General features: G+C 45.6%; 1 protein-coding gene across 1 annotated transcript in view; it reads right to left on the bottom strand.

Annotated features, from left to right (window-relative positions):
* Positions 1-1819: 1819 nt before the first annotated feature.
* The window catches only part of itga5 (integrin, alpha 5 (fibronectin receptor, alpha polypeptide)), a 29995-nt gene continuing 11531 nt past the window's right edge, over positions 1820-20283 (bottom strand). The window contains exons 3-30 of the mRNA XM_069526868.1: positions 18662-18762; positions 18055-18178; positions 17857-17918; positions 17675-17720; positions 17440-17565; positions 17280-17324; positions 17055-17098; positions 16781-16837; positions 16171-16223; positions 15806-16014; positions 15334-15525; positions 15192-15237; positions 14672-14785; positions 13346-13401; positions 12765-12922; positions 12466-12603; positions 9994-10061; positions 8490-8640; positions 8277-8369; positions 7639-7718; positions 7423-7503; positions 7215-7320; positions 6756-6914; positions 6029-6136; positions 3600-3713; positions 2837-2938; positions 2623-2745; positions 1820-2489 (exon numbers count right to left, since the gene is read on the bottom strand). Of these exons, the coding sequence (XP_069382969.1) occupies positions 2406-2489; positions 2623-2745; positions 2837-2938; positions 3600-3713; positions 6029-6136; positions 6756-6914; positions 7215-7320; positions 7423-7503; positions 7639-7718; positions 8277-8369; positions 8490-8640; positions 9994-10061; positions 12466-12603; positions 12765-12922; positions 13346-13401; positions 14672-14785; positions 15192-15237; positions 15334-15525; positions 15806-16014; positions 16171-16223; positions 16781-16837; positions 17055-17098; positions 17280-17324; positions 17440-17565; positions 17675-17720; positions 17857-17918; positions 18055-18178; positions 18662-18762 (2840 nt within the window). The 3' untranslated portion in view covers positions 1820-2405. The remainder of the gene's footprint in view (positions 2490-2622; positions 2746-2836; positions 2939-3599; positions 3714-6028; positions 6137-6755; positions 6915-7214; positions 7321-7422; positions 7504-7638; positions 7719-8276; positions 8370-8489; positions 8641-9993; positions 10062-12465; positions 12604-12764; positions 12923-13345; positions 13402-14671; positions 14786-15191; positions 15238-15333; positions 15526-15805; positions 16015-16170; positions 16224-16780; positions 16838-17054; positions 17099-17279; positions 17325-17439; positions 17566-17674; positions 17721-17856; positions 17919-18054; positions 18179-18661; positions 18763-20283) is intronic.

Raw genomic sequence — 20283 nt, 5'->3', positions numbered from 1 at the left:
TTCTCATGATGTCACCGTGGAGGATGTGGTAAAACGATCCCCCGTCATTATAAATAATGAGTCGACCTGTTCAGAAAAGAAATTTCATGTAGACGGTGTTAAAGGATTTAAATCAATTATCAAATGGGGATTTCATGGCCCATTTGAAAAAATATTAAATCAGTATCCAATGGGGGGGGGGGGGGGGGGGGGGGGGGGGGGCATATTAACAGAGTGTAATGAGGCAAACAAATGTAAAACACATGGTTAGAATAATGGGGGTGTTTGGACAGGTGCAACAGCAGAGCACATAAATTACCAAAGTGTGTCAACATGTCAACAGGTTCAACTCAGAAATGTCCTGGAGGTGGTTTTAAAAAAAAAAAATCAGGACAGTGGTCCAGCGAGTGGTGAGTACATCTCCAGTCAAAAAAAAAAAGACTTAAGTGAGAAAAGCAAGTGAAAGTGAAAAGCAAGAACACTCGCAAAAGGATTTAGTCGATGTGCTTATCACATATTTTAACACACAACGTTCTGGTTTGTCACAAGTCAGTCCACAACAGAAACATAAAAACAAAAGAAAGCACTGTAATATAAAAAAAAAAAAAGACAGAGTGAATATAAATATTGCACTTCCAAACAACAGAGTTCCCAGTGCCGAGCTGTTATCCCTTGGAGAGAGGTACAACACATCCTGAAGAGGATGCTCACATCTGGACGGCAGCCTTATTGTGATTAAATTCATGTTGCGCTGTTCAACAAGATCTGAACACCTGAAGCTCCCGTTAAAGAAATGATTCGCCTGTGATGTTTCATTTTTTGATGTTTGGGAGCTTCAGGTGTGTGGATCTTCTCCTTTTCGTGATCTTTGTTGATCTAGCACCCATCAAACGTTCCTCTACTGGATGTGAACTGCGTTAATCATGTTCAATATGCTTCACCTGAATGAACTCAAGCTACAATGGCGACAGGGATAAACAGGACCAGGCAGTGGGAAAGATACGACCGATTCATACAGGAAACAAACATTCATAAATACACCATTCGCACAAATGCATGTTTGCGTGAAGTCACACGTGAGCACACGCAACCCTAACTCTCACCCACGGACATTTAGTATTTACATTTAAGGCACGTAACATCTATGTACAGGACAAATAAAAGAAACCAATACCAAGCATTGAAATGTTCAGTCCCTGTAGTCTTTTGGTGATGGGGAGACTGGAGCCACTTCTCTTCCTAAACAAGGGGCAGCTTTTACTCAAAGAGACAAATACAGTAACTCACAGTCACACACACACGCCTGTGATCCTGCTGTGATCTGTCGAGGCTACAACGCTGCTGATTGTCACGTCTTCGGATCAAGACAACGTTACGCCGCCGTCATTGACTCCCCTGCGCTGGATGAGCTTAACCCAAACTGCACAGGAGCGAAGAGACAGCGAAAAGAAAAACTCTTTGGCAAATAGTTTTTGCCAGAGGCACCGCACTGCTTCAAGCCTAACGTGACGTCTCGCAGGTCCGTGGTGGTTCCAGTCCCATCCCAGTCGACTACGCAACGACGAGGACGATGCCAGCATTGGTAACTCTGAGCGACGACAAACAGGCTTCATACAAAGTGATCAGTAGGAGTCAGAACTCAAAGGAAGGTCAATCAGTGAGTCTCTGGTGTCTTTCTCTGGAAATATATCAGTAGATTTCCTTTGAGTGCAAAAAAACAACTCAACCCAGCGCTGTCCACCGTCCTGAGGCAGAGAGAGATCATTTTCAATACCCGCACAACCTGTTCCGGGTTTGTGAGCTGCTGGAGCCGAACCCAGGGCAGCATCTCAGACAGGTCAGGATTTATATCATCTAAATAAAATTCTTTCAACAAAGCTATTGGAAAGATTTGGTTTTGACATTTGGGTATGTAGTGCTGCTATAGACCGGTTAATGTTTTCACCTGAAACCTGTTTCGTGATCTTCTGCCAATAGAGAAATATGTGTATCTGTTCTGGACGTGTCAGAAGAATACTTTCAGTAATTCACAGCCACAAGCTACACGTGGAAGCTTCTCTGTCAGAGGCAGTGAACGCATCAGAACCTTAGCACCAAAATAAGGCAGTTTAACAGGAATCACCGAACTCTCGGACGCAAGAGTCCACAAAAGGAAACTATCTCTTTGCATCTGCAGGCTGACGTCCTCGTGTTTACCTCGAGGCACTGAGGAAAGTCCTATTTGGTAACAATCCTGACCCGCCATCAAACATAAATTAAAAAACATTCATTTGGTTGAAAATCTTTGGATTTCTTTTGTCTTTTTCTAGTGCAGCACAGTGGAGTTCCAGTGGTCTGCTTCCTGATCCACTCTACACGTTCCATTGTGTTTGTCTGTTGCAATCATACGGCCAGGTACTGTGGTTCTGCTGAGTCTGGTGAGTCCTCTAGGCCTCGGAGGCAGCCTGCGGTTTCAGCTGTGCTTTCTCCATGGCGGTGCCGTATGGTAGAGATCGCTTAAAGAAGCCGAACTGCAAACAGAGAGATGTTTTCAGAAAAACAGAAAATTAAAACATGCACAGACCTTTAACAAAACAACTCGAAATAAAAAATGAAAAAGCATCTTATGTCTCCTTCAAAACCTTGTTTCTCTGCAGCACTGACCTTGTATAGAATATAGATAAGTAACGCCAGAAGCAGTAAACCAGCCAGAATGGCCAAGATGATGATCCACAGAGGAACTGAGTTCTCGATGTCCGGCTTGTTCCACACGACGGGGGTCACCACCTGAGGAGGAGGGCACAGTCTGTTGTTAACTCACTTAAATCATAAAATAATAATAAGCCAAACTAAAGGAATAAATAGACATCTTTAGTACCTTTTTGTGTCCACTGGGTGCATGTTTGGGAAGGATGGCGTAGGGCATCTTCTCCACACTGTACCTGGCCATGCACTCCAGCACGTACTGCTTATAGGCCCTCTGAAGGATGACAAGTCAAGTGTTACTCCATCATATTCAAAATGCGCGCACGTACACTAGATGGCGACAGAGACCAGATGCAGCCAGCAGAGACAATTCTCCCAGCATTCCGATCCCATGAGCAGCTGCGACGACCAGATAATGAATTTTCAATACTTTCACACATATGCCTTGTGTTAGCAGATGCATGGTGGTAAATAATCTGTGTGTAGCTGAGACATGGCAGGGAAGCAGTGATGTCAACTGATAGAAACTACAGTCTGCACCGCCAGTCTGGAGCGATCTACATGCTCAGCGAGCAACTGTCATCCCATTTGTTAAGGCAAATATGTGAGAGCAGGCAAACTGGCAGCGTTGCAAACTGATTCAGGCCCGATGCAGATGCCTCGTCAACACAAACCAGAGTGTGAGACACAGTGTTGCAGCCATTTGTCTTTTCTAGCAGCTCGTTTGAGGTTTAAACTCTCAATGTTTTCTTTTTCTGATGCTTTAATGATAAATGGGTTTTACCTCCAGCTGAACCGTGACATTAAAAAATACACATGCACAGGAGGGAAAGCACTGATCTATAGTCTGCGGTCATTTCCTCTGCCATGCCTGTGTGTTAATGAACAGTGCATGTCTTGTGAGTGTGGAACAAAAAGAGACTTCTCCCACAAACCTCCATGAAGGTCTCGGCCCAGATGCGGGAGCGCACTTTGACGATCGCAGTGGTCCCTTTCTCCAGAAGACCCACTTTGCACTGGAGCGACCAGCACTCCACATTAGAGCACGACTGTGGAAACAAAGACATTAAGACAGTGTTAATGAAATAATAAATGTGTTTTGAGGCAAAGATAATATCCAAAAAAGGGATTAAATGTAGGTGAATACAAGTAAAAACTAGCTGAGCACATACTCGAAGGACAAATAACAGCCCTGTTAATGCTGCAGGTCGAATAAATATAACAAAGAGTCCAATGTTATGATCCCTTTTCCACGCCTGCTTCGAATTAGATTGAAGGAATGTCATGAGACTGTAAAAATGCAACATGCACCACTCTCCACATTATTGTCCAACCACTAAAACCAGCCCATTTTTCTCAAGGCTGCAGAATACACAATCTTAATTAGGTGCTCATAATGCAGCTTGGTTAAGTTTAAAAGGTTTTTAAAACGTGCACACATTGTGTTGCAGAGCTGGGGCTGTAGCCAGACCACCCCCAGACTGAGAGGTTTCAGCGGGTTTCCTGCGGGAGTGCATTAGTTTACTTATTACACCAAGTTGGGCAAACACAGAAGGAGAGGAGAGGGGAGAGTGCCCTCACAGCTCCTTCAGGCTGGGTCTTAGACAGACTTAATGAGGGTATTCAGACAGTCAGGGAGCATATCAGTCCACTTCTTCCTGGTAGACCTCCCTCGCGCCCCAGGGCATTGGGGCCACTAAGGTTTCTGTGGAAATGGCAGGAACATGGTCCAGTGCCAAAGATGCCTCAGACCAAAGTCCCACATATCCTCCCTGGTGGAATTACGTGGTCAAGATCTGGAGCTCTGGGGGTGGAAGCTGTTCCCACAACTACATAAAATCACAGTCTGGCCTGACGACGCAGCTGCTGCACGCACACAGTCTGTTTAGATTCCCACTTTGAAGCAAGGAAATGATTCGCTGATCAACTGATAACTTAAAATATATTTATTATCTGAAATATACTTACATAGATATAAATCTATGTAAGTTGGATTAATACACATTAACCAATGCATTATAAATCCCTCATGAGAAATCTCATCTCGTCTCTGACAGGTTGTGTAAAAAATATGTTGTTAATCCTTTGTATTTGGTAATAATGCAGTAATAAATGTTGGTATTCCATTAACAAATACTTGTGGGTTTCACACTTGTCATGGTTATAGTTGCATGTGTGAATCATTTGCTAATGAACAGACTTTGGTGCAGATTCTCTCCAGGTTTTACTACGGGTGGTCCATCACATGGTCCCGATGAACGAAAGAGATAAAAAAGACGTGTCCTGCTGCAGGATAAACACCTGCGAGATAATATTTTTCACAGCCCGGAAACTCTGAAGTACTTTCAATTTACAAAGGTTTTATCACACAGCACTAAAAATATATCACTTGCTCTAAAACAGCAATTGTAAAAACATAAGTATTATGATTATTTTTCCATTTTTAGAGTCCATCACAGCCACATCTTTGTTCTCCCTGCACAGCTAAGCTCTTCAAAGCCTGAGCAGGTCATTTTAAAGTCTCATACTATGACCTATAGGCCGACAGCTTCACCCAAGCATTGCAAAACACTAACACACTTTAATCAGGAGACACTTTGACCAGGGGGATGTCTTGTCCCGCTGAGCGTAAAAAACAAAAGTGCAGACACGGGGGACGCAGGAGAATGGGCTCCTTCATGCTAACGTGTCATTGGACATGCTTGATAAACGAGCACGGTTAGGAGCGACGGGCGCGCGGACAAAGACTTCATTGGCGGAGGCAGGTATCCACAGGCGGAGGCCGAGGGAGCAGCGACATGCAGGTGGGTTGATCAATGGCCCCAGTGTGCGAGGGCTCGGGGGGCCCCCACAACACCCAGGGCCGAAAATTAGAGAGCAGCCTGTGAAGTCACCAGAGCATCACGGACAAAAAGCCTCGCATGTCCGACGTCTCCTCAGCCTCTCCTCCCCTCCACCACTACTAAAGCCTCTTTAATGTTAATCACCACAAGGGGACAAGCCTGTGCCCTTTGACCCCTCCCTTTTAATGACATCATAACCTAATTAGCCAATCCCGGGGGCCTCATGGAAGTGCGGGGTTAATGTCAGGTCCAGATTTGCAGATTTAAGGCACTGCATTAAAATCTTTTCTACCCTCTGCTTCCGTGTTTGACTCCGAGTCTCGATCTGCTCTGTCAGTGACACAAAATGGTTTTAACAGCATAACAACATTTACCCTAAACTGTAAACTCAAGCTCCTTATTCCCGCACTTTCAAGTCTCCAATCAGTCACCTATTGCATTAGACTTCACCTTTTGGCCTGACACCATTCATTCATGCTGTATTTATTTGGCCCGGGACAGTTCCTTTGTGAGCATCTTACCAGGTTAGTCAAATGAGCGAGCTGATTCCTGTGGACGTCCCTCCTCTCCACGCGGTGCTCCGGGGCCTTCAGAGCCAGGATCGGTGTTTCCGTTGACGTGCGCTGGAGCTACAGGAAGAGAAAGTGCAAAATGCATTAGCCATTAGGACAACACACACCCGGCAGAGGAGCACACCTCCCTTCCTGTCAATATAAGACCTAATGCTAGCATGACCCCGAGGCTTTTTGTCATTAATCAGAAGCATGTGAGCCGGGCTACGCATGAATTCCCTTGGAAATTCGTGTACTTAGTAATTCACCAGGGGGAAAAAAACATTAGTTAAGACAGATGACCACTCGTGGCCCTGCTCAACATCTGTCAAGCTTCAAAAGTAAACACAAACAACTGGAGGGTCCACCCACAAAATCCTAAAGATATGACTTGGTGTCAGGGGGCGCATCACTGGTTGTCAAAGATCAGTCAGTGTGTTCATCAAGCTGTGCAGAGCAAAGGGAAGATGTGGAGCTTCAAAGCGGTGGTAGGGTAAGTGTCCTGGGTGGGGCCCTGAAGCCGGGAGTAGGAGGTGGGTGTGGACCCAGCAGCGAGCGGATCCAACCGTTAATCATACATCTGACTGGGAATCAGTGGGAGGCCTGAGAGGTGAGCATTTGTGCACATCTGCATATTGAGCTGCCTTCAGAAATGCTTTAACTGCGGAGTTCAATGTCTGAAAATGGCTTTACTCACTTTTAGGTGTAGGTGGTTCATGTTCTTGTCGGAGGTGCAGTTGATGTTTCCTTCTGTGGAGAACTCCAGGGGGTAAAGGAGATTGTGGCCCTGGACACTGAGGGGGCAGCGCAGCTCGAGAAGGGTGTGGCTGATCCGACTGGGCCCGTTGTTCAACAACTGGAAAATCGGAAATAGGTCAAATAAAGTTAAACATGTGAGCAGCAGTTTCCACCCCCCATGCTGAAACTTTAATATGTGACATATCCCTTTACTCTACAATTAGGTTGCTTAAAGCAGAGCACTGTTTATCGTCACCAGGGTGAAAGTGGATTTGCGAAGCCTGAGAATAAATCACACTGGAGTAGTTTTTCTTCGCTGCTGTCCTGGGAACTTGACTCAGTTTATGAACAGTATAGGATCTGCTTTCCAACACAATCTGCTCAGACCCAATGACGCTGCACAGTGTTGGCTGATTACCTCATAGATATGTTCCACTGCAGGCCCAACGTCCTGCTCCACCCCGTAGTTTTTGGTCACCTTCCAGTTGGCCGGCGGGAAGAAGACCTTATCTGGTCGAGACACACTGAAGAGGAAAAGTGGAGGTGTGACAACATGTATCAAGGGGCCCGAGGGACTCAATAAGGTTCCCGCAGTTCAAATGAGGAAATCCTAAACCTCAGCTCACCCCTGCAGAATGACCTCAGCTTGGACAACCACCTCCAGCTTGTAGGGTACAACCTCACTGTGGGAATTATTCTCATTTTTACTGTGAAAACAAAGAGAGAGAGATTCTGATTAGCTCAGAACGTTGAAGAGTCTTAGAGGGCAGGAAGGCTGGATTCGGAATCCACACGTGTTCCATTAACTCTCAGTGTCTGAGTTGTTCACATATAAGCTGTACCTGCGAATCTGCACCTCAAACTGAACGTTTTTGTGCGTGTCCTTCAGCCGTGGCACCGTGAAGCGCAGACCTGCCCACAGCTGCAAAGACGAAGATCAGACAATAGTTATTATTATGAATCGATCGTTATCAGTCATCATCAGAAGTGAGGTATTGGTAATATTTGCCATCACTACTTAAAGGAAATGTGTTTTCTCCAGCAGTAAACCAATTATTTATTAATTCAATCTCTCTGCTTTTACCTTTTCAATCAAATAAGATGAATAATACTAAATTCTGAGCAGATTATGTGACAACAACCAGTTTCTTTTTAATTGGATGTCTGTCTGTCTCCCCCAGTTAACGCGTCTTTGACAGTTTTCCTTTACAGACCTATTAAACACATGCCAGCTCATGACTCCATCATTAAAAAGGGAAACGCTGCGGGAGGCTGAGGGCACAGATGGCGTCTGTAGTTTGTGTCACAACACTTCCTGACACACGCTGACTTTTCCTGTGTTGTTCACCCCCAGCCAGAGGATGACACACAACTTTTTCCAACAAGGCAGGAAACCATGATGTAGTGTCTGACCGCAAATCAAGTCAAAATACACAAGAATATGTGATGCCTTAAATCAATAAGGAAGTGGGGTTCTTACACTGGTACCAGACTTCATTGGATTTCCTAAATCGCAGCTGAGGTATCGAGTCTGGTTCTCTGTCTCGTAGCTGCAGGTCAGCTGCGTCAGGCTCTGGGAACCAAGAGGACACGTGGGTCAAACCACAGCAGTGGAAAAAAGTACAGGAAAAATAAAATCCCAAGAGACAACCTGGAAGTTGTACTTTTTCACTCTGTTTGCAGTTCTACTCACCTCATTATTGCGAGCAATTCCGCTGTAGTCAGCTTCAGGAGGCAGCACCACGTACAGCTCGGCCTCGTATGCGCCTCCCTCGCCCTCGTTCTTGGCGTTAATGGTCAAAGTCAGCGAGTTGTCGTCACCCAGGTAGACTTCCTTCCTGTCCCTGAGGAGCCAAACAGACAGAGAGCTGATCACTAATGTGGCCAATTATCAGGTTAAATAGTGTCAGGGCTGCTCAGGTAAACAAAGAAGAACACGCTGCGTGAAGAGGAAACAATGACATTCTTTGTTTGTGTTTGCTGGCAGTCGTAGCCGGCAATAAACTGATAATGAAACTAGTAATGTTCAGGTTTATTTTTTATTTTGTTTAGAGCCGTGCTAATTATCTAATGGATCCATTTCGCGAAGCTTTCCCAATTAAATTCAAACTTTTCCGATGTGGTAATGAAGTCATACATGCTGTACAACAGAGCACAGGACTGTGTAACACCTCCCTTTTCTCTCCTGCTCTCACTGCCTGCACCTCTCTCTGCTGGGAACAATGAGAAATGCCATATGCAGCGCCACACAGACGCTTTTAATTACAGCTCATAAAGCAAAGCAGGAGAGTGGAGAGAGAGAGGATTTCTGAAGCTGATCCTCCGCCGGCCTGACAGTCAACCTTAGTCTGATTCTCACTGGCAATGCACTTTTTAAACCAAACAGAGGCCGAAAACTAGAAAACACCACAAAACCTAAAAGGTTCCCACAGGGACGCTCGGTCTGCAAGGTTATGTGCTTTGGCAGTGGAATAGAAGAATCAACAGTGCAGGAATGATGGATACTTTTTTTTACTGAAATTCCATTAAATCATGCCCATCCCATCAACTCCCCTAAAAAACTATTAGGCTTCAATAATTTGCTCCAGAGCACAGAAACGTCTAGCTTTTATTTTAACTGCTCTAATCCTGATCCCCGATCTCTGGGATGGAGTGCAGCACAAAGACGCACGCTCACAGCAGGTTATTCTATGTGTGATGGATCAGACATACATTGAAAGAAATGGGGGCAGATGGTAGATAAATATAGGAATGTGAAATGGAAATGACAGAGCAGAGAAGGGAGTATCAGGGAGGCTGTTATTTTTGAGAAAAATGCTAACAGATTGCTTGAATCAAAGTGTGGTGGGCAGAGCGCCCCTGACGGCTTCAGAAGCGAGGCGAGGTTGGGACTCGGCTCACAGAGTTCACAAACGGATCCCTTTTCATCTATCCTGTCTTTTCCTCTGTTACTGTTTGTCGTGACACCTGTGGAGCAGAGCTGCGTCCTGTTTTCAGAGTGACACTGCTGCAGCACTGTGGCTTTTAACGGCCCCTCTCTGCCACGCTAAACTTAGCAAAGCAACAGAACAACAAAAACAGATGTATTTATGCTTTAGCAATTTCCACGCTCCCATCTGTACAGAAGAGGTGAAGAGTTCACCGTGATCACATGCTCTGGGATTTATAGGAATACATAAGGAAGTGAACAGACTCACCCGTGAACTGCCAGCTTCAAATCCGGGACACAGATATTGTCTTCTCCACAGTCCAACAGAATCTGAGCCTAGGAGAATAAATTGGGGGATATGAACGTTAAGAGAGGCTGCAGACCCTGATGACCAGACAGTGGGTTCAGACTGAAGAAATCCTCCATTCACATGTGAAAAAGATTACACACACATGATAAATCATAATGGTGACAACAGGATGAGTGTAGCAAGATGCGACATGTGGTATGACTAATGCATTCCACCCCGGCCTCCTGATAACCAGCCACAACACACACCTGCACCGCACTCCCTCTTATTTACAATACATCCTCCCTGCACGTCACAAAAAATACAATGTCATGACTCAGGGGGGCAATGACAGAATCAGTGAGGTCATGTCAGACGCAGACACGCTGAACCCTGAGCCAGCTGTCCGCGGCACAAACACACACACTCGCTCACACTCTGTTTGAGAAGGAGAAAGATGAACGGCGTCCGACCCGGAGCGCTCGCTGGAGGACGCACTGAGCTGAGCGCAAAGCTGCTAGCTCTCTCCAGCGCCCCACATCACAGCACCGTGTGGCAGACCGCGCCTTCACCACACGCTACGCCACCCAGCCAACCACAGCGGCGTATGATCATATGGAAAAGGGGAAGCCTGCATCCTAGAGGAACTTTCTGAGACATAGGATATCTCTGTTGACCTGAAAATCAGATGTGGAGGTTCAGAGATTACAGTGGAGGGAAAGACAAGAAAGAAAAAGAAACACTGGCGGATAAGTGGACGACCGCTGGACGTGTGGCAGAGCAGCGGCGGGGGACGGCCCTGCGGATTGCATATATTGCATCCCGCTGAGACTGTCACAGTGTGATGATGCTCATGACGATGAGGATAATAAATAGAAATGGAGGAGGAGATTAAAGAGAGCCGAACGCCCCCCTTGTCATTACACCAACCAGGGGCTCTAATTATGGACACCATGGAAACCACCACGCGAACTTGGCCACATGTGCACCCCGGTCCATACGTGTGCACAGGGCAAGAAAACAACATACGCAGGCCCGTCACAGTTGATAAACAACATCACCACTGATATCAACATGTGACAAAATGAGGGCAAGCATCAGGCAGAGGAGTCAACATGTTAACGTGCCAGTAAGCGTGTGCCCATTAATCAAAGTCACACTTATTTGGTCAGATGTTGTTATTTTAAGAACAATGGTGGCATTGAGGAAGTTTCAGCCAATTCAAAAACAACGACCGAGAACATTTCTGCTTTTGCACGAACGCATCTCTTCGTTCAGGATCTGAGAATGAAGGCAATTAATAGGCCGTCGTGATGCCATAACTCTTCATAGAAACATGTGGAATACATCACGTTGAGAGAGAACGAGGCTGTGTCGAGCACATAAACCATATCTCATTCTCACTGCAGCTTGAAGAGAGTAAGACCTTGGCAGAGTCAGTGAAATGTTACATGGCTGGCCACAGATTCTCACAGCATATGTGGAAATCAATAGGGCATCATGTGTCTGATCAAGGCCAGTGGTATTATGGTCTGTTTACGCTCTGATACATTCACACTTTTTCTACAGGGAGATTAATGAAGTATGTTGGCAGCCTGACATTTCTCCCACTCCTGTTTTTCACACACATACCAGATCACGTTTGGACTCTTTTTGGGCAATTTAACGTTGATGTTTTAGCTCCGGCTCATCTCAAGGTCTTGGTTCAGCAAAAAAAAAAAAACACATCTGTTGGAGGCCCCACAGCTTTGATATCTATGAAGGGCATCTGATCCAACAGGAATGAGATAGAAAGAGACCAGGATTGAGAGAAAATTTGAGAAGGGGGCGGAGGTGAAACTTTGCTGATTGCCGTTTCCCAAATGCTCTGAGCCGGTGGCTGTTGCTGAGCTCACATATGGTGCACGCTGTGCCACAGCTGAAAGGATGCCCTCATGTTGAGCCAGCTCCACTCGCAGCCTGAGGAACCCCGGCTGGCTGCCAAAAGATTTCAACCAGATGGGCAAATAGCCCGGCTGTGCCCCACCCTGAAATATCCACCATCCCAGCTCTGGAACGACTCACCTACGTACCGCTACGCAGCCAAGCGGAATGAGAGCTGGTACAGGGAAACACTGCACTGTACATGTGCCTCACATTTTCATTTTGGAAACAGCTTTCCAGACACTCTGGACCTAGTCCCAGCAGAGTGGTTCAGAGTTGAGATTAAAAGAACAGACTCATTCTTTCATCAGGGACAGGAGAGAGCTGGTGAGTCGCTGGCAGGTGATGTGAAACGTGATTACCGAATATGGCGGACATTCTTATCATCAGAACCACATGTTCATTATCAGAGGAACACTGTTCCCCTATATATATATATATGTGTGTGTATAGATCCAAGTTCTGTGCATCACTCCAGGGTTTAGTTAAACGTGCTGGAGAGAAGATGTGCAGCAGCAGTCAATGTACCTTCTGCTCGATAACGTTGGTGGTCTGATAGTTCAGGATGGGACGCAGACCGTGGGAGTCGGCTGCAGCGTTTGGATCCAGGCTGAAGTTCAAGGCCACATGAATGGAGGAAAGCTTATCCCTGAAGTCTTTCTCATCCTGAAGTCACAGAAACACAGAAGAGAATGTAGCGCAAAACTTTCCCAGGAAAACAACGACAGCCATTGATTTGTATTGTATTATGACTGAAATCAAGGCTCCGTCACAGAAAGTTAAATCTTATTCATTGAGGATTTTTATTAGCCAGAGAGGGGGCATACCCTTAGGTAGATCTTTGTTTGGTTGCACACACGCTCGCCATGGCGAACCCTCACACGTCTCTGGAGCAAGGGCAGCTGGGAATCCAAGAACAGAGCCCTCTTCACTGCACTCCTCTGCTTGTGCTTATGACTATCGAGCTGCACCTCCACCTGGAAATCTGGAACACATAACACACACAAATGAGCATTCATGGCATGATGAATGTACTGGAGTACCCTAATGACAGCTTTAAAAAAAAAAAGAAAGAAAAGACCCCCATAAATACTCTGACCTCCATAAATACCCTAAAGCACTCACAGTGTAGTCAATGTAACTTTAACATAACCACACAGGGAACTGTTTGTTATAGGGGAAGGAGTCATTAGACATGATGACTGGTTGATAGAGAAAGAAACTGAAAGGTTGGATCATTTAAGGTGGATCGCAGTAGATATTTGGAATCACATCAGCTGCCAAAGCACTTTAACCTACAGATTGTTGTGGATTCAAAACATTACCAGTGTTTTCGCTGTTGTTACTATTATTTGACAGGTTTCTTCACTTGTAATCAAGAGCAAATGTAGGAAACTTCTTGGCTCACCTAGAATGTCTGGTAGGTGCTTCCCATCAGCAGATATGCAGAAACTCAGGTTGACACTGTTTTGGACAGAGGGGACAAGGACTTGATGAGGGAAGCATATTCGTTGATGGCAGAGATTCAGTATAAATATTTCGCACACAGAAGACACCTCACTTGCCCTCGCTTGTTCTCTCCACTTTCTCTCCTGCTCTACTTCTCTCGAGTCAGCTCCTTACATGGCTCACGTTACAAGGCACGGGGCGTAATGGGAATACAATGAATAATATGAAAGAAATGACAAATGCTTGGAGACATGCTGGCATCTGAGTTCTTTCTCAGAGCCAGGCTGATAAATCGGCGCGTCTCCGTTTTCCACCCGGCCACCACGCCACACACAAAGGAATAGCAGAGTTAAGAAGGGTGAAATTGGGCAACGACTCGGGTTACAGTGCTGACCAGTCAATGGCTGTCTATATAAGCCTGTAGCTCGCTCCCATGACATCAGCCGCACAACACTGTCCAAAAGCCTGCAACCCCCAACCCCTTAGTCCTTTTACTAGTTAAGTAGCAAAAACTGGAAGAACTGGGAAAACAAAAGCAGGGGTGTGTTGGGGAAAAAACCCAGGAAATGGAAGAGAAGTGGAAAACGAGACAGAAAGACACAAAGGATAGAAGGAGTCCATTTGAGTAGTAGTAAAAAACTTTGTGTACTCCTGTGTCGGCCTGTCTCTACACAGCTCTGTGCGTACGCTCACACAGTCTACGTGTCCTGATGTTTCCCAGCTGTGTTCCACCACCAAACAATATCTCATTCAAAGCAACTCCGAAAAACCTTACAGCCCCTCCCCTCCCACACTCCCTCCCATTATCCCTCCTGCTCTCCCTGCACCCCCACCAAAAACTCCTCATCACCAGGCAACGTAGCATAATCAAGACACATGTGTATACAAGAGTTTCCTTTATGGATCAGGATCTGGAGGAGGGGGGGGAGCGGACACATGAGCACAGTGTCAACCATGTTGAGCAGCGAGCAACAGTCATCTGTTTCCTCTCCCCTCTTCTGGAATCAAACACTGTGCACATTTGAGAGACGCCAAAAGACATGGGGCTTACAATGCTGCTATTCAGCAGGTTCTTTCTCTGCGCCTCAACAGAAACATTGTGATATGAGGACATTTTGGAAAAGGTTCAGATAAGGGCTGTGCCCGGTGCAAATGAATAACGTGACTACCGATGGAGGGCTATTCCTTATCAGGGCTTCCTGCCAGGATGCCAGGAAGTGCATCTTTTTGCAGTTGGTTAAAACAAATACAGAGAGGTGGGTACTGAGCGAGCTGAAACACTCACCAGGAAACAGGGACGCTGGTGTTCCCGCTGGTGACAATGCAGTTCTTCTCCTCAGGGTTGATCATGGTGGGGGAAACTATCAGAGAGGCACTGGTGTTCACTATGGGGCGAGATCTGTGGGTAACAAAAAGGATGCATGTTAATTTCCATATTTCCTGCCTGAAAGGAATTAGTGAGACAGTGTCTGTTAAAGAGATTGTTAGCTTAGTTTTGCACAAACACTGGGGACAAAGGGAAAAAAATAGCTAGCTCTGTCAAAAACATAAAGTGTGCATAAAGAAGGAAGATCCTAAATGTGAAGCCAATTGGCAGCCTTATACGTCATAAAACCCATCCTCTCCATGTTAGTGGATGGCACATGGGCCAAAAATTCAAAATACATGTCAAATCAATTTTTCTCAAAGACGTTTTCTGTCATTTTGGGGCATTCTTATTGTTATCACACTCATGTGGTCGTGGTCGTGTTTCTGATAAATTGACAGATGTGACTGACGTACAGTATATATTCAAAACAAGATACCTATAAAGAACTGCTTTATTCACGCCAAAAGCACCAACAATGAGATCTGAGGAGACAAAAGAACAGAATTAGAACATTTACAAACAAAAATAGTTTTTTAAAAAGTCTATGATCGTCACAAAATACTTCTAGAGTCCCTCACCAGGGTATCCATTCATGTCCAGGTCTTTAGCACCTCTGAGAGCGAACCCAAAGCTGGCAGGAATCATTCCAGCAGCCCACTGGCCAGTGATCACCTGAGATGGCTTTTCCCTGAGTCCTTCTGAGTATCCGTTAAAGATATAGACCAGCCCCTGCTGGTCGTCTCCTCCAAAGGGACAGCTAATGGCCACGTCTGTAAAAGTTCAGGAAACGTATTAGATTTTTAAATGTATTTTTCATGGATCTACCATATGACTTAGATGTAAAGATCTTTGTTAAGACCTTTCTACTGTGGAAAAATAATAATGGCAAAATCAGGTTGAACTTCAGCCACAGCAGCCTCGTGTTAAAAGGCCAACTATTTCCACTGAGTAAAAATGGATTTACATGCATGCAGTTATAAATTCTAATTCAATTTATTTCATAAATTCAATCAGCTCATTCAATCAGCTCCCTACTATCTTCATCCTTACCATTGAAACCATCCTGGTTCAGGTCTCCCAGTGGTGCAATGGTGCTGCCGAATCTACCAAACGCCTGGGTGCCAGTGATGTGAGGCAGGCTTAGCTCCAGGTTCAGGGGATCACGCTGCAGGTAAACGTAGACCCGGCCCATCTCTTCAAGCCGGCCCCCAGAGCCCCGGACCATGAACATGGGAGCTCCCACCAGCAGGTCAGCCATCCTGAAAACAAGGAAGATCACACAAACTCATTTTAGATCAGACACATGGTTCCAGTTGTAATGAGTTGTTGGTGGCATCCAATCTAGATTCAGTCGACTCATTGTTTCAGAAAGATACAGAGAGAGGGTGAGAAAAACAGGCACAGGGACGGCTCACCCATCGCTGTTGATGTCAGTCGCTGCCACTGCATAGCCAAAATATGATCCCATCTGTGAACAAAGGTGATTACTTGACTTTAGCAAATGAAAAGGTTTTAACATCATAAAGAATAGACACAGTACTGTGATCTTCGGACGTGCTTTCCGCATTACGAGGATAAAGCAAAGCTTGAAGGAAACATAAAAGGCCTGATGGGTTTTACAGGTTATCCCCAGTTTGGTTCTGTGTCTGTTCCAGCTCTGTCATGAAAGTCACTGTAAATAGTGTCGACATTGTAGAAGCAGCGTGTACTGCAACAAATTCACTCGTGATTTTATTTTTTCAGCTGGGTAAATCATGATTGTTCAAACAAGCTCAGTGCTTCTCTATTCCCAGACTCATTTGTACAAAATTACATCTGCACGTTCCCCCAAAAACCCGAGCTTTAGAGCAAACCACAAAAGAGACCAAAATCAAGTGTAGAGAACGATGCAAAGGAAATTAATTTTGCTTAAACTGACTCAACAAATTAAGAGCTCTCGAGAGGAGTTGAGCAAAGAAAATACAAAGGGAGTGAAGCATGAAGGAGATTTCTTAAGAGGGTGAAGATAGGAGTTCTCAGACTCACCTGCTCGCCAGTGTAGTTAATCATGGCCTTCAGATCTGTACCATTCAGAATACACACCTGCAGGACAGCAGACACATGTGGTGAACATCTTTTTATTGGTTCTAATATAAGCACAGTCTCTGGTATGGAATTCACTGCACAAATAATTCCCACTGTGATAAGGCTGCTTTCTTTTTTTTTATTTTCCTGCAACGGTCCCAAGTCTAAAGCCCAGGTCTCCCACTCTAAAAGGACCAAAATGAAAGCCAAAACTGTGATGATGAAGCTTTCTTACCGAACCATAAAGCATGAGTCCTTTTGGAACGCCAGCCACAAAATCTGAGAGGTGCACAGAGAGATGAAGCGAAGATTTAGGAGGGAAAATACACAGCAGAGAATTCCTGTAGTGATGACATTTCCAGCTCAATAATCATGTAAAATATTGCACATGAGTTCAGTTTGTGTTTACTCCAACTGTAATATTTGCATTGCCATGTAGCTTCATATTTTATGGACATACCTTCAACTTGATCACCGCTGAATTCCCCAACAGCAACAGAGTAGCCTGTAAAAGCAGAAGGAGCACTGAGGTCATCTTCAGCTTGCACGGCAAACAAATAGAGGAGCGTGTCAATATCCATTTATTATGAAAGCAGCAGGTATTAGTCTGCCTCTCTTACCTTGGTAGCTGTCATCATGTTTAGCCTGGACCTGTTTGGTCTGAATCTGGCCCTCCACAGATTGCATGAAATAACCTGGGTAGTAAGCTTTGACAATGTCCTCCTTCGCTGCAGAAATCACCTGACCTAAAGTAAAACAGAAAACCGAAAGTATGAATATGAAAATAGACATAAAATGGATTTCGAGGATTGGATTTCCTGATTCTCAAATGCTTGGTTAGTATGTCTGACTTACCTTGCCAGAAGTAGCTGCCCGGCCCTCCCAACACCACTTTGCCATCCTGAAAGATTAAGGAAAGAAATCCTGTAAATGACTTAATTAAAAAAAAGACAAGATTGTCCCGGGTATCTGTGGTTGCAGACGATAGCCGAAGGGCTCTGACATTTGTGGTTCGCAAACAGGAAGGTGGTTTTTACCTTTGTGAAGTCGGCACTGAATCCTCCCTGACAGTAGCCTTGTCCCACAGCATCACTGATCTCTGAAAAAAGCAATGCCCCATGAATTATTAAAAATGTTCCCTTATCGATCTCCTATGTAGAGGACAGCTGTCCATAATATTAAGAAGAATCACTGATATTAAAGTCACTCCGATTTAAAGAGCAGTGACAAGTTACCTGTGCGACAGGGAGCGTACTCCACGAATTTGGTGAAATTATGGACCGAGAGGTAGCAGGTTCCTGTCGCGTCAGAGAGGGGGGTGTCTTTTTTAGTCCGCCAAGAGTAGAGAGGGGCACAAGCCTGGGGTACAGGGAGGAGGTGGAGAAAGACAGGGGGGGAAAGGGGGAGGGAGGAGAAGTGGTGATGAATAGGGTGAGCTTTTAGGTGGGTGATGTTTTTCCACTTGCAACAATACCCTGATGAACTCAGGAGGACACCCAGGCGGAGGTCAGCGGTACATCTGGAGCAAGGTAACTGATAACTCAACCCAGGTCACAACCAGGACCATCAGGCTCAACAACCGGCAGCTCTACTTTGATGTCACGGTGGGGGGGGGGGGGCACTAAACATTTTTACTGATTAAAACTGGACAGTAGCTAGACAGTAATGTGAGATACAACTTTCTACAGAGGAACATACACATTCCTCCTGAGACATCTGTCCAGGTAGGACGTTTCTCACAGCCGGGCGGACTTCAATGAGAGTCCTTATCCTAACAGTGGAGAGCAGCAGTAGTCCTTCCCTTCCCACCCCCCAGAATCATCTGCGAGAGGGTCACCTTACCAGAATTGTGTCACCGTGGGAACGCACGGTGGCGCCGAACCATTGGTGGGACTTGAAATCAATCTGTTGCTCTGTGTCCTGGAGTGAAATAGAGCGATCCCCTGCGGAAAAAGACACAAGGAAAATGACACTGAGTGATTTATAGAAGTTATGATAAAACATACATTCCTTGGTGCACTCAGTATCTTAATACTGCTTTCCCTTCCCTCCCTGAGTCCTTGGAAACATCTGGACAGTTGGCAGAAAGCAGGCTTTAAAACAGTTTGACGATTTTCCATGCAGAGATCAGAGTGAGAATTCGAACAGAACGGTCTTTGCTACACGGCCACAGTTAAGGAGATAGGGAGTTTGGAATGGCCGTGCTTAACCTCGCTGACCTTTTACTCTGTTTGACCACCTGGCCACTCACACTGATCTCCCTCCTCGACCGTATGACAGCAGCAGGTGATGTGACAGATGGTCCGAGGAGTCAGGTTTTAAACGCAACTTTATTGTAAGACAGATGTTACATCTGTGCGGCAACGGAGAACGAAATCCAAACAAATTGATTTGGCAAGGATGTTACGTCCCACACTGCACCGAAGGCTGACATTTCAGTTGGCATTTGTGAAGGAAGTGCAAATGTGAGGTCTGAGGAACCACTCCTCCCTGACCTTTCCGTATCCTGTGTCCTCACACACGTCCCCCCTCTAGACTTCATCAAACCACGGGTGTGTTGCAAAAGAGCAGGGCAGCATCTCTCAGGGACTGATACATACTGCAAGAGATCGTGACCTGCGTTGATGTGAAGAAAGCAGGCTGTGCGTCAGGCCTCCCCTCTCCATGTCTGCCCGCCCCTGGTCTTTATTCCCAGCCAACTAGGCAGCCTGGAACTGGGGGTGAAGGGCCTGCTCCGTGTCTTTATGGAAACAGCGAAGAGGCTTGGGTCCAAGGAAAACATACACACTCTGGCCTCAGCTTCCTCGTAGCAACCTCCCAGTAATCTCTGTTTAGGCACACACTTCTCTCTCTCATTCCCTATTTTCATTTTCAACATTATCTCCATCGTCCTATTCATTTTTCTTACACTATCTCACCCATGTCGCCATGTCCAAACAACGCTCACCCTCCTTTTGCTTTCAGGGAGCTCGGCCTCCCCTCGCCCCAAGACGGTAAGCAGAGAGATTATAGTTTTTTAATAACCCGCCTGTATTTCTGCTTAATCTCCATGTCTGGGCTTTCCTGCTGAAGTTATTCATCGTGGTCCAACAGCAGCCGGCCCTGCCCCCAGTGTGTTAAGTCCATGTGTGAAAACAAGTGCTTTAGCCATACAGGCAATAACATGAGCAGTGCTTCAAACGGCTCCTTATAATCTTGTTACTTTAACTAATCTACCTTAGCAGCAAGCTATACTTTCTCTTACAGCATACACCTTTTTTAATATTTTCCTAACTCAGGGGTCTTTGTTTGGATAAGGCCGATGTACAGCTGCCGGGGAAAAGTAGAAGCTGAACAATGACTGTGCCGGTTTGAGTCGTTGCACCAACGCAACCAAGAACGTCATCTTGTGATTTATACTGAGTGACTATACGATCAGTTATCTCACTATATAAAATCAAGGAAGTGCATTAACGTAATTGCCC

Source organism: Paralichthys olivaceus, chromosome 6, assembly GCF_024713975.1.
Source record: "Paralichthys olivaceus isolate ysfri-2021 chromosome 6, ASM2471397v2, whole genome shotgun sequence".
NCBI lineage: Eukaryota > Metazoa > Chordata > Actinopteri > Pleuronectiformes > Paralichthyidae > Paralichthys > Paralichthys olivaceus.
This window is presented reverse-complemented; position numbering and strand designations above follow the sequence as displayed.